At 45.5% G+C, this 14,563-nt stretch overlaps 1 protein-coding gene across 3 annotated transcripts in view; it reads right to left on the bottom strand.

The window, feature by feature from the left end:
• Nucleotides 1-14,563, bottom strand: part of ARMC9 (armadillo repeat containing 9) — a 178,995-nt gene that overhangs the window by 81,688 nt on the left and 82,744 nt on the right. For 2 of the 3 annotated variants that reach the window (XM_031651600.1, XM_031651601.1), the window contains exons 18-21: nt 3,499-3,589; nt 2,256-2,287; nt 1,436-1,449; nt 390-1,097 (exon numbers count right to left, since the gene is read on the bottom strand). In XM_031651600.1, coding sequence (XP_031507460.1) covers nt 827-1,097; nt 1,436-1,449; nt 2,256-2,287; nt 3,499-3,589 — 408 coding nt within the window. In that variant the 3' untranslated portion in view covers nt 390-826. Of the gene's footprint in view, nt 1-389; nt 1,098-1,435; nt 1,450-2,255; nt 2,288-3,494; nt 3,590-14,563 lie in introns of those variants that run through there. The other variant, XM_031651602.1, reaches the window with a different exon arrangement.

The raw sequence follows: 14,563 nt of genomic DNA, 5'->3' as shown, positions 1-14,563 counted from the left end.
GGACACCAAAATGTGCCCCTGCTCACTGAGGCTTGCAGGCCCCACGGGTCATAGCATTGTTGTGGAATGCCATTTAGTCTAGAAAGCGACTTTCCAGGCATGAAGACGTGATGCCACTCTGCTTTCTGCTGAAGTTTAATGACTAACTTCCCTATCCACGAACAGCATACGCCATTCCACTTTCAGGAAGTGCTACTGTACTCATCAGTTATAAACCGCTCATTTTCAAAAACAGAAATGCCTTTTTTAAGACTCTTGGCTATTTTGCAAGGCCACAGATAGCCCAGCCACGCTTCTCTTTCTCTGCCTCCCCCTGCCCACCTCCCCTTCTCCTGACCCCATAACCTCTTGGCCTGCTGGCTCAGACTCATCCCACTACCCAGAATAATCCTGTCCTGAGAAGTGAAGTGCCTTATAGACCTCAGCACCTCTCTGGGACGACTGTCTCCCATCCTGTTCCCTGAGTTGGTGCACACTCCACGAGGTGCCCACACTCTGATAACTAACGCGCATGGGGCTAGAATGGCATCATTCCTTTCCCGGGGGCTCTGCCTTGCTCCTGCCCAGTGACATGGCTGGAGCCTCTGTTTTCTCTCTGGCGCTGGTTCCCCTCACTGAGGGCTGGCATTGTGGTCCAGGCCCAAGCCTGGGGACAAATCTCCCTGCTGTTGCTGTTGGCAGCTCACCCTGCGTTGTCAATGTCACCAGCTGGAATTTTCCTTTAGGCTTTGCCAGAATAGTCCTTCCCCACCTGTGGGGTTAGGTCACTAAAATATACTTGAATTTTAATACTTGAAGACCTTAAAACTTTACTGGAAAAATTGTGCTAGAAGACTGAGATTGGACTTGGACGTGTGAAAACCCACAGAGATGTTTTCAAGTTTATTAAAATAGAACAAGGAAACCAATACTCTAAATAAAGATGGTGGCAATGCCATTTCACACATCTTAAGAACTGGTACACTAGCAACAATTTGCACTCTGCTATTGATTTCCACTTGAGGATGAAGACAGGCTGGAGGCTCTCCTCCTGGGTTTCACTTTGATTTGATGCTGGTGATGGATGTCGCGAGGTAGTTGTGTGTCTGGTCTTCCACCTGAATGTTTAATCACTATCAAATTTTGTTTCAAAGTGGCGGGCTCCTGCTGCTGTCCTATGGATACAGAATAACTGAGGTGCTTGAGATAGAAAGAGAAATACTTTAGGCCCTCTTTATTTAAACAATAACTTACTGAACTAAATAGGTATTTCCCAAGCCTTCCAGAACACCCAGGGTTATAAAGCTTTAGCTCTGCCCAAGACAATTTCTTCCAGAGACATCCCTTACAAAAGTATAAACTGTCCCCTTATCCCACTCTAGCAGACTGGTCCAAGGGCCAGGCTTATGAAAGAGAAAAATGATGCTTCTTGGGTCAGAGAGTAAAAGGGGCCTACCTCCTGCTTCTTGGCTGCCAGGAAGGAGGGAAGACAAGGAGACAGATGTATCTCAGTGGACTAAAACACACAGGTGGCCTTGAAGAAGATTCTCAGCCTGAATGCACGGAACTCCTGGCCTGGGAGGGCTGGGCACAGCTGATGACTATGGCACGGATGTGCAACAATCCTCCGCCCCTACCCTGTGGCCTACCCAGACAAGGCGGGAGAGCAACCTCAGGCAGGACTGAGGTTCAGGTTTTATTTTATTCTTTTTCAATATGCCAGAATGAGGGCTGAGAGTCAGAAATAAAGTTACTGCAGAAAATAAAGTTCTGATTTTTGCCCACCTGAATTTGGGATGAATTATAGCTGTTCCATAAAACCCAAAGAAGAGATATTCAATGCAAATGCGCACCCAGCCTTAAAAGGACAAAGGTTTCAAAGCTCCCTGGCTGCTCTCCTCAGCTGCCTCCTTTTCATCGGGAGCCCCTTGGACATCCTCGTTTCTGCGACCCAGGCAGTGATGCTCTGCCTTGGCTGCACATGGGACCCCCACTAGGAGCTTGAAATCCCCTCCCTGAGAGGTTCTGATTTAATTTATGTGGGGTACTGTCTTAAAAGATTTAAACATCCCCCCCGGTGACTGCCCTGTACAGCCAGACCGAACCCCGAGCTAGAAGAAAGGCCACCTGGGGACTTCTGGCCTTGGCCGAGCAGCTGACTTGAGACTCACTCTTCACGTTCTGCTCACGTGCGGAAGGGATTCATGCATGTGACTTGCAGTGATGTGGACTGATGGGTGTCAGGGAAGGGCATGGAGAGAGACTCGGTGACAAACCTGGCCCTGGATTCCAGCAGTGCTTGGCACCTCTGGCAGGAGAACGATGTCAGGAGTCTGCAGAAAGAGCCAAAGAACTTTCCCCACGACCTCTGCCCCATCCCAGGCTTCCTGGCCTTCCTCTCTCCTGCTGACTATGGGATGTGGGTTGTTATGGTAATGGAGGAGACTGGATAGAAAGAGGATCACATTGCCTCCTTCTACACTGCAGTTGGCAGCATCAGTGTTTCCGGAGTGAATGAATAAAAGTGGGAAAATGATGACGTTTCCTACAGTAGCATTTGCTTTCATTATCGAACCCCTGGACCCTGGGGAAGCCACCTTAATAGTGAGTCAGGATTTAGGAGGGGAAAGGGAGAGGCCACATAAAGAGAACTTACAAGGTTAGGGAAGGGTTTCTGTAATTGCTTTTAAGTTTTTTTTTGTTGACTATATGCCTAGAGTATGATAAGAGATTGTTAATCTTTGGACAATCTGGCCTTGACTACCTGGCTGAACCTTTTTTTTTTTTTTTTTGAGATGGAGTTTCGCTCTGTTGCCCAGGCTGGAGTGCAATGGCGCGATCTCGGCTCACTACAACCTCCACCTCCCAGGTTCGAGCGATTCTCCTGCCTCGGCCTCCTGAGTAGCTGGGACTACAGGCATGCGCCACCATACCCGGCTAATTTTGTATTTTTAGTAAAGATGGGGTTTCACCACATTGGTAAGGCTAGTCTTGAATTCCTGGCCTCAGATGATCTTCCTGCCTCGGCCTCTCAAAGTGCTGGGATTACAGGTGTGAGCCACCGCGCCTGGCCTACCTGGCTGAACTTTTGTCTATGGGTTCACTTGGGTCTCCCCACCTCCCTAAAGGCCTTTTTTTTTTTTTTTCTGAGATGGAGTCTCGCTCTGTCACCCAGGCTGGAGTGCAGTGGTACAATCTCAACTCACTGTAACTTCTGCCTCCTGGGTTCAAGCAATTCTCCTGTTTCAGCCTCCTGAGTAGCTGGGACTACAGGCCAAGTCACCACACCTGGCTAATTTTTGTATTTTTAGTGGAGACGGGGTTTCACCATGTTGGCCAGGCTGGTCTCGAACTCCTGACCTCATGATCCGCCCACCTCGGCTTCCCAAAGTACTGGGATTACAAGCATGAGCCACTGTGCCCGGCCTCCTAAAGGCCTCTTGAATGAAATGCCATGTGTCTTTCTGGCAAATGTGAACAATGCAAAAGACAGATCAAAGATTCTTGCATCAAACTGACCGGAATTAAGCTGCTTGATGATGAATTCTATCTGGCGGATCATTTCAGCGTTGCCTTCTTTGATGAAGCAGCGTAGGATGTCTTCCATTCCCTAGAAGTATTGGCGAGAGTAACAGTTAACATTTCAGTGTTTTGGGGGAAACTATGTTTCAATGAGGTCATCTCATCTAATCCAAAAAGTAGTATTTTGGGGAGAGGAAGAGGATATCTTGGGTGGGGGATGGAGAAGAGGAGAGAGCTATCTTTATGAGATAGATACAAAAATTCAGCTCTCCCAGCAGGGCAGGGCCAAGGCAGTCATTGGTTGGTAACTATCTCTTTGGCAAGACAAACCTGGCCAGGTGTCCAACTGGTCCCACAAGGGCAGAAGGAAAAATCCTTGGCTTATACTAAACATTCTTTTTGTCCTTTTTATAATTCACAGTGAAATAATTTTCTTCTTATTGACTCTCTGGCTGAATTATAACACATTTACCAAAAACAAAAAACAAAAAACAAAAAATCTATTGTAAAATTTTACTGTACAATATTGCCTTAAGTTTTGGCAATATGTTGGTCTGGGGCTCGGTTTTTTCCTATGTTTTCCCTAAATTTATAAACTGTCTTCTGGATTTTAGGGCCAAATATGATCATTGAGAAGTGAAACCATATGCTTAGAGAAGTAAATGAACAAATAGAACCTCTCTTTAAACAGATTTCATTCTTTTTCTATTAAAAGAATTATAAAGTCACTACACTATACATTGTTTATAATAATACCCTGACACCAGAATTCTCAATACTAGCTAAAAGAATTCCAGGGAAAAGTAGGGATGAGATATTGACTTAAGCACATCGTCTAATTCCTCTCCCTCCTCTTCCCTGGCAGGATTTGAACGAGTCTGTACAGCTTGAGCTTATGAGGCCTCTAACCACTGTGAGGGGAAAGTGCTTCTAGTAATGACCTCAAAACAGAGGAAGTGGAGTCCAGAAGTACTGCCAGAGAAATGGACCTAGTGGCATGTGAGCTCCTGATCAAACTGTGCCTGAATATTTTCCTGGACTTTTCAGTTACCTGAGTCAATAAGCTCCCTTTTTATGTAGGCCAGTTTGGAATCAATAGCTCTAACTGAATCAAAGAAATGCCAAGTGCAGCTTTGAACTTGCTGAGTTCTTGTCATCCAAAGCAGAGCATTACCTTCTAGAAAAGTTAAATCAGTATTATAATTGCAATTAGTTCCCTCATGAATTTAATGTGTGACCGCACTCAAATCACTTAACTTCATCTAGCCTGTTTCTTCGACTATAAAAATGAGGATAACAATTTGAGTTGACTTGAAATTTTTAAAAGACAAAGTATATAACTGGGTGTTGGTATGCAGATATACACATTTGTCAAGATGCGCTAAACTCCCCCATGTAAGGCCTGTGCTTTTCACTGTTTGTAAATTACACCTGAAGAAATAGCCTCTAGTCCAATGAGTGGATGCCTGATAAATGGTCAAGATTGTGCTTGCTGTGTCCAGTAGGGGTTCGTGGCTCAGGAGAGAGATCTGGGAGCTGAAGCAAAGGGAAGAAATAAGGTTCCCCAGTGATGGCAGTGAGAGAAGAGCAGAGGGTGAGGATAGAACCTTAGGGAACAGTCACACTGAGCTGGGAGGCAGAGATGGGTAAGCTCACAGAGGCGGAGGGGACAGTCTGGAAGGAAGAACTCTGGAAAGCTGTCCGTGAGCTGAGGGACCAGCAGTGCCCAGGCTCCTGTAGGACCATTTGGACATCTGGCCAGGCTTGTCGTACCAGAGAGACAGTTACCAACCAATGACTGCCTTGGCCCTGCACTGCTGTAAGAGCTGAACTGTGTATCTCACAAATGTGTCTCTCCCCTCTTCTCCATCCCCCACTCAATATCAGGGCCACAGGAAGGAGACAGTAATCAAGCAAAAGCAGTGTGATAAGCCCCTTGTAAAAATTTTTACTTATTTATTTATTTTTTGAGATGGAGTCTTGCTCTACTACCCAGGCTGGAGGGCAGTGACATGATCTCGGGTCACAGCAACCTCCAACTCCAGGGTTCAAGTGACTCTCCTGACTTAGCCTCCCAAGTAGCTGGGACTACAAGCATGTATCACCATGCCTGGTTAATTTTTGTGTTTTTAGTAGAGACGGGGGTCTCGCCATATTGGCCAGGCTGGTCTCGAACTCCTGACCTCAGGTGATCTGCCCACCTTGGCCTCCCAAAGTGCTGGATTACAGGTGTGAGCCACCATGCCTGGCGATAAGCCCTTAAAGTGGCAAAGATCAGAAGCGCCACTGGCTATCTCAGGAACGTCAATGTCTGAGCATTTTTACCAGTGGAGCGAGGCCAATCATTCACTCAGGGTCTATCTTTTCTTACCAGACGTTACTTCTGCAAGATTATCTGCTCATTATTTGGTTATATATTTAAAGATCTTTGTTTGTTTGTTTTTGAGACAGACAGGATCTCACTTTGTTGCCCAGGCTGGAGTGTAGTGGTGTGATGACAACTCATAGCCTCAACCTCCCTGGCTCAAGCGATCCTCCCACCTCGGCTTCTGGAGTAGCTGGGACTACAGGTGTGCACCACCATGCCTGGCTAATTTTTAAAAAATTATCGGTAAGACAGAGAATGCCCAGGCTGGTCTCAAAACTCCTGGCCTCAAGTGATCCTTCCGCCTTGAACTCTCAAAGTGCTGGGATTACAGGCATGAGCCACCATGCCCAACCAGACCTTTTTATTCTCATTTATTCTCTTTCATGTATCTCTAGCGTAGTTATTACTTGGAGGCCGTGGCGGGGAGCTCCTCTGTAATGAAGAATTGAAGCTGTCTTGTTTTTAGAGACAGAGTCTCACTATGTTACCCCGGCTGGAGTGCAGTGCCACAATCTCAGCTCACTGCAATCTCCGCCTCCCAGGTTCAAGTAATTCTTGTGCTTCAGTCTCCCAAGTAGCTGGGATTACAGGTGTATACCACCACGCCTGGCTAATTTTTAAAAAATTATTGGTAAGACAAGGAATGCCCAGGTTGGTCTCAAAACTCCTGCCCTCAAGTGATCCTCCTGTCTTGGCCTCTCAAAGTGCTGGGATTACAGGCATGAGCCACTATGCCCAACCAGACCTTTTCATTCTTATTTACTCTCTTTCATGTATATCTAGCATAGTTATCACTTGTGGGGGTGGTGGGGGGGAACTCTGTAATGAAGAATTGAAGATTTTTTTTTTGTTTTAGAGACAGAGTCTCACTATGTTACCCAGGTTGGAGTGCAGTGCCACAATCACAGCTCACTGCAACCTCCGCCTCCCAGGTTCAAGTAATTCCTGTGCCTCAGCCTCCCAAGTAGCTGGGATTACAGGTGTGCACCACCATGCCTAGCTAATTTTTGTACTTTTAGTAGAGATGGGGTTTCTCCATGTTGGCCAGTCTGGTCTTCAAGACCGGTTCAACTCGTGACTTCAAGTGATCCACATGCCTCAGCCTCCGAAAGTGCTGGGATTATAGGCATGGGCCACTGCACCTGGTCTGAAGCTTTCTTTTTTTTTTTTTTTTTGAGACGGAGTCTCGCTCTGTCGCCCAGGCTGGAGTGCAGTGGCCGGATCTCAGCTCACTGCAAGCTCCGCCTCCCGGGTTCACGCCATTCTCCGGCCTCAGCCTCCCGAGTAGCTGGGACTACAGGCGCCCGCCACCTCGCCCGGCTAGTTTTTTTTGTATTTCTTAATAGAGACGGGGTTTCACCCTGTTAGCCAGGATGGTCTCGATCTCCTGACCTCGTGATCCGCCCGTCTCGGCCTCCCAAAGTGCTGGGATTACAGGCTTGAGCCACCGCGCCCGGCCTGAAGCTTATTCTTAATAGCAAATTCTCCAGTGAGAAATATCTTTTTTTTTTTTTTTGGAGACAGGGTTTTACTCTGTTGTCCAGGCTAGAGCGTAGTGATGCGATCACAGCTCACTGCTGCCTCAACCTCCTGCACTCAATTGATTCTCCTGCCTCAGCCTCCCAAGTAGCTGGGACTACAGGCACGCGCCACCACACCTGGCTAATTTTTGCATTTTTTGTGGAGATGGGGTTTCACCATGTCACCCAGGCTGGTCTTGAACTCCTGGGCTCAAGGAGTCTTCCTACCTCAGCCTCCTAAAGTGGTGAGATTACAGGTGTGAGTTGTATGCCCAGTCAAAATATCACATATTTTTAAAAAATCACATACATTAGGTAATATTTAATCTAAGTTATAGAAAGAAGTCATAAAACAACCGCATCTCATCCTAAAATAACTTCTCATTTCAGATAATTTAGGTCAAGTAACAACACCCAGGTAGACCGAAGGATAACAAAAAGTCCTAGTGAATCATCCAGATGCGTAAAAATGGTAACACAAGCAGTATGCAAAAAGTAAATAAGGAACTCCTGTTCCTGGCAGCTAGCTATGATTAAAGACCGCCATAAAGATAATCCTACAGAAGCCTGTATTTGTGTGTATAGTGTTTAAGAAAACAATTTGTCATGTGCAGACGTCTGACTAGGTGAAAGTCCCAAGCCTGGAGTGACACTGCGGCACAGGTGCAGAGGGCTCTGGAGTCAAACCGTGGTTAGCAGCCCCTCGCTGGCCGTGTGGCCCCGGGCAGAGGATTTCACCTTTAAGCCTTGATGTTGTCAGCAGCAAAAGGGGCACCAATACAATCCCTCCTTCAGGGCACCTTTGAGGGATTAAATGAGAAAAAGCATCTCTTCCAGAGACTGACAACACACACTCAACACTACATAGAACAACTAACTTCGAACTTACTTCTATTTTTACTCAACTGAACTCTAGCGCATTCTATCGTTCCAGCTTCACAGTCTAATCCTCTATCACTAAAGGTCTTCAAGGGAAATTTTCCCTTGAGAAATTCAAATATCTATTTCAGGTAGATATAAATATTTTCCTCTAGTTATGAAAGTGATACAAGTTCTGTATAGAAAACTTGCAAACAACATACAAGAAAGAATAAAAATTACTCACAGGCCCCCACCCAGTGATAATTGGGAACATTTTGAAGTATTTCCTTCCTTTTATGTGCATTGTTTTACATAACTCAGAACATATTGATATTATGTTGTTTATTTAACTTTATGATTATTTTCATGTTTGATAAAAACCTTATAAACCACATTTTCATAGCTATAATAATAATAGCAGCTGACATCTCTCAGTGCTTACTGTGTGCTAGGCACTATTCTAAATACTTTATATTATGAGCTCCTTTAATGCTTACAATTCTATGAGTTTAGTACTGCAACAATCCTCATCTTACAGATGGAAAAACGATCACACTGAGAGCTTCCAACTAGGAAGTGGCAGAACATGATTCAAAGCCAGGCTCAGGCTCAGGAGTACCCACTCTCAACCACTCCACCTTCCGGCCTCTTTTCTTGGTCACTCCCTCATGTTAGGTCTTGTCATTGTTTCCTGTCTTCCACTATGATCAATAAAGCTGGAATGAACATTCTGATACATACATCTTTGCTCATGTCTTGTGTGGAGCTTCAGAAGTAGAATTATGGGGACAAGAATATGAAAAATTCCTACATTAATTTTGAAAGGCCCATACTTAGGTCAGGCGTGGTGGCTCATGTCTGTAATTTCAGCACTTTGGGAGGCTGAGGCAGGAGAATCACTTGAGCCCAGGAGTTCGAGACCAGCCTGGTGACATAGTGAGACCCCGTTGAAAGGAAGGAAAAGCAAAGCAAAGCCAAGCCAAGCCAAGCCAAGCCCATACCTAGTGAGCATCACGAAATACAGTGACTAGGCTGACCACCTGTAATGGACAACTGTGACACCTGTGGCTGACAAATGCCTTATAATCAGGTTCTCTACACTGTTAGTTTCCCAAGGCAACAGACAGAATACTCACATTTCAAGCCTCCTTTGCAGCTAGGGTGCAGGCACACCACTTAGATTCTGCCAAGCACATGACTTTGATTCAGAAGTGGGCAATGCGGAGGATGTGAGCTGTGATACACATCATTCTGTTGGGTGGAGAGCAGCAGCACGCAGCCCTCTGGGGAGAGCAGAGGCAGTTTCTGGCATCATGGGCCTGCGCTGTGGGCCCCAGCGTTGCTGGAGCAGAGCAGCCCCATGGTGTGCTTGGGCATTACTCTGGGCTGAGTGGCTTCTAAGCCCAGCTCCCCGGCTCTCCCAGATTCTGGGAGCCTTTATAACCCGCAGAGCCTCTGGTCAGCTCCAGCCCTGGGCAGGATGTTTGTTGGGGTCTCCAGGGCAGAGGCCCATGGCTGACTATGACTCCAGTCCTAGCAGTAGGAGGCCTGTGGAGTGGGTATTAGGGTAGCTCCACTTATGTGATCTCTTCTCCAGCTCCAGGCCTTGGCAGGTTCTTAAAATTCAAATGGGCCTCAGGGGACTCATTTATTTTGTTCTCCTTTTTCCCTTTAGGTATTCTTGTAAGACTACTATAATAGGATTTGGTACTAATGTAATTTTTATGTATATTGTGTCATTTTCCATGAGCACATACATGCTTACAATGAGATATTCTGCTTTTATCCCTCATTATACAGTAAAATAAAATTTCCCATACTGTTTCATACTGCTTTTCCTAATTATCATCTTCAAAAGCTATTAATATTTTGAGCAAAAGAATCATAATTTCATTAGCAATTCCTGTATTACTAGATATTTATGTTGCTTCCAGCTTTTTGCTCTTACAAAAATGTTGAAATGAGCATTGTCATGCATAGAGCTCTTCTTCTGTGCATCAACAACCAGAAGAAAATGAATGAGTCCAAAAGATAGATCCTTTAGTGATTTTTCATGTAACTGCCAAACTGCTTTCCAGAAGGACTGTGCTGACACACATACAAATACCAGCAGGCACCGGGCATGGTGGCTCATGCCTGTAATCCCAGCACTTTGGGAGGCCAAGGCGGGTGGATCACCTGAGGTCAGAAGTTTGAGACCAGCCTGGCCAACATGGTGAAACTCTGTCTCTACTAAAAATACAAACATTAGCCGGGCATGGTGGTGGGCACCTGCAATTCCAGCTACTTAGGAGGCTGAGGCAAGAGAATCGCTTGAACTCGGGAGGCAGAGGTTGCAGTGAGCCGAGATCACACCACTGCGCTCCAGCCTGGGCGACAGAGCGAGACTCCATCTCAAAGAAATAAAGAAATAAAAACTAAATACCAGCAGGGCTGAGGACATCAATTCTGCCTCCACTTCCCTAGCACCGTGCATGAGCAGATGTCAAGGTGGAGGGATTGTGGGAAATATTTTCCTTGTTGTCTTATTTCCTTCATTATTCAGCATTTCTAGCCTCCCTTGCAGCTAGGGTGCAGGCACACAACCTAGACTCTGCCAAACAAATGCACCCATGTGAGACCTACATGCAAAAAGAATATAATGCCTTTATCATTCTAAAAACTTCCTCAAGGATAAACGTGAAAGGAGGGAAATCTCAGGGTTTTAGAAAAACCTTATTGTGGGCATAATCATCTCTTAGAGGTCACTCTTACAAATAATTAAGTAGGCAACTGCCTTAGTTAAAAGTTTCCTCTTCTCAGGCTAAAAGGCGGTTCCTCCCTGGCTTATATCTTTAATCTCTGTTAAATGCCAGAGGGAAGCTTATTCTACTTACATCTTTTTTTTGCCCAGGGTGGAGTCCAGTAGCATGATCTTGGCTCACTACAACCTCTGCCTTCCGGGTTCAAGCGATTCTCCTGCCTCAGCCTCCTGAGTAGCTGGGATTACAGGTGTCCACCACCACGCCTGGCTAATTTTTGTATTTTTAGTAGAGACAGGGTTTCTCCACGTTGGCCAGGCTGGTCTCGAACTCCCGACCTCAGGGGATCCGCCCACCTCAGCCTCCCAAAGTGCTAGGATTACAGGCAGGAGCCACCGTGTCCCGTCATCTACTTACATCTTTATGTAAGTAATCCACATTTCCTTTTCAAAGTCAAAAACTCACAACCTATCTAGAAATCTATGTAGAAGCCATTAAGGAAAATATTAAGATATTTGGCAATCATTAAAGCTAATGTTTGACCAAAACCACAATATATATATATTTTTTTTGACATAGAGTCTCACTCTGTTGCCCAGGGTGGAGTGCAGTGGCATGATCTCGGCTCACTGCAACCTCTGCCTTCTGGGTTCAAGAGATTCTCCTGCCTCAGTCTCCTGAGTAGCTGGGATTACAGGTGTCCACCACTATGCCCGGCTAATTATGGTATTTTTAGTAGAGACAGGGTTTCTCCATGTTGGCCAGGCTGGTCTCCAACTCCCGACCTCAGGTGATCTGCCTATCTCAGCCTCCCAGAGTGCTGGGATTACAGGCATAAGCCACCATGCCCCGTCATTTACTTACATCTTTATGTAAGTAATCCACATTTCCTTTTCAAAGTAAAAAACTCACATCCTATCTAGAAACCCACGACAGAAGACATAAAGGAAAATATTAACAGATTTGGCTATCATTAAAGCTAATGTTTGACCAAAACCACCATAATTTTTTTTTTTTTTTTTTTTTTTTTTGAGTTTTTGAGACAGAGTCTTGCTCTGTCACCTAGGCTGGAGTGCAATGGCATGATCTCGGCTCACTGCAACCTCTGCCTCCTGGGTTCAAGTAATTTTCCTGCCTGAGTAGTTGGAATTACAGGTACCCACCACCACACCCAGCTAATTTTTGCATTTTTAGTAGAGACAGGGTTTCACCAAGTTGGCCAGGCTGGTCTCAAACTCCTGACTTTGTGATCTGCCCACCTCGGCTTCCAAAAGTGCTGGGATTACAGGCATGAGCCACTGCTTCTGACCAACTACCATAATTTAAAAAGACAAACCAAAATTGAGAAAATATTTGTAGTATTTTTCAAAAGAATAATAGCCCCTCACTTCTCTTGTGCTTTTTTCTTTGACCCACAGTTACTTAGGAGTATGTGGCAGCCAGCCCCATGGTAGCTCCAGTGATTCCACATCCTGGAAGTCACACCCTTGTTCAATCCCCTCCACAGAGTACCAGGGTGGGTCGGTGTAACCAAGAAAATAAATGCGGTGGTATCTCATTTCTGAGAGTAGGTTTCTCTAAAAGACACTGGGGCTTCTGTCTTGCTTACTTTCTCTCTCAAATCACTCATTCTAGGGGAAGCCAACTGCCATGTCAAAAGAAGTCTTATGGAGAGCTCCAAGGGGGAAGCAAATGACGTCCCCAGTCAACAGCAGAAGAAAACTGAGGCCTCCTGCTGACAGCCATGTGAGTGAGCTTGGAAGCAGAGGCTGAAGTCTCAACTGTAAACTGAGCAACTCTTAGTCAGGACTACTCTGCTATCTTGAATGTTTGACCCAGAGAAACAGTCATTGGTAGCTTAGTGACGGGGATATGTTCCGAGAAATGTGTTGTGAGACGATGTCATTATTGCATAAATATCATAGAGTAAGTGGCAAACCCAGATGGTATAGCCTACTACACACCTAGGCTATATGGCATAGCCAATAAGATCCTAGGGCACAAACCTGTTCAGCACGTGACTGTGTTGAATACTGTAGGCAACTGTAACAAGGTGGTATTTGTGTATCTAAGCATCTCTAAACATAGGTAAGATACAGTAAAAATACGGCATTATAATCTTATTGGACCATTATCATATATGCAGTCTTTTGTTGACCAAAATGTCGTTACGTGGTGCATGACTGTAATTTAAAAATTCAAGGGCCAGGCTCAGTGGCTCATGCATGTAATCCCTGCATGGAGGCCAAGATGGGAGGATCACGTGAGCCTGGTAGTTTGAGACCAGCCTGGGCAACATGGCAAGACCCCGTCTCTTAAAAAAAAATCAGCTAGCTGTGGTGGCACACACCTATAGTCCCAGCTACTGGATAAGCTGAGGCAGGAGGATGGTTTGAGCCTGGGAGATGGAGGCTGCAGTGCACTGTGATCAGGCCACTGTACTCCAGCCTGGGCAAAAGAGCAAGACTCTGTCTCAAAAACGAAAACAAAAATCGGCTGGGCACAGTGGCTCATGTCTGTAATCTCAGCACTTTGGGAGGCTAAGGCAGGCGGATCACTCGAGGTCAGGAGCTTGAGACCAGCCTGGCCAAGATGGTGAAACCCCATCTCTACTAAAAATACAAAAATCAGCTGGGTGTGGTGGTGCATGCCTGTAGTCCCAGATGCTTGGGAGGCTGAGGCAGGAGAATCGCTTGAACCCAGGAGGCAGAGGTTGCAGTGAGTCAAGATTGTGCCACTGTACTCCAGTCTGGGTGACAGAGCCAGACTCTGTCTCAAAAACAAAAACAAAAAATTTGTTTAAGCCACTAAGCTTTGGGGTAAATTGTTATGCAGTAATAGATAATACCAGTGTGCTGTTTATTTTCCAAACATTTAGGGGTTTCCTAGACACCTTACTGTTACGTTTATATTTTTCACCATGTGTCTTCATTATTTATCCAATCATTTTTCCGCCCCATTTGCTCACATTGCTCTCCTTCTGCAACTCCTATTGGGTATCTGTCAGACCTAATGTTGTCACATAGGTCTCCGAAGCTCTGTCCCTCTCTTCCGCCTTTTTTCTCCCTGCTCTGGGATCTCTAAGGGCAGTCCTTCTCTCACAAGCTGCAACTGTGACTCTTCCTCACATGGCCCCTGTCCTCGGCTTCACTTCCCGCCCCCTCCGTCCCTTTGCCCTGGTGTCTTTCCTCCATGCTGCATTTCACACTTGGAATGTTACCTCCATTCTTTCTCTTCAGCCTACATGTTTTTTCCTCTTCTTTGCCTTGGTTGGCAATCCCTTTCTTTCACTGAAATGACCATAATGCAGAATTTCAGCAAGTTTATTTCCCCCTGTTCTGTAGTGACATTTAAAAGCAGTAGGCAATTAAGGTCCATTGTTTAGTGTGATCACATAGAATGGTTCTTAAATCAGTTTCATCTCTGGTGTAACTCTTGATGTAATTTTAAATGATCAACGAGAAGATTTAGCAATTCCTCTAAGTAAGCAAAACCAATTAGAAGAATGTTTTATAGGTCCCAATGAGAATTCTGCCTGTGTTTTGAGGGGGAAATATATTTCCTTTTGTCAC

This window comes from Papio anubis, chromosome 10, assembly GCF_008728515.1.
Source record: "Papio anubis isolate 15944 chromosome 10, Panubis1.0, whole genome shotgun sequence".
NCBI lineage: Eukaryota > Metazoa > Chordata > Mammalia > Primates > Cercopithecidae > Papio > Papio anubis.
This window is presented reverse-complemented; position numbering and strand designations above follow the sequence as displayed.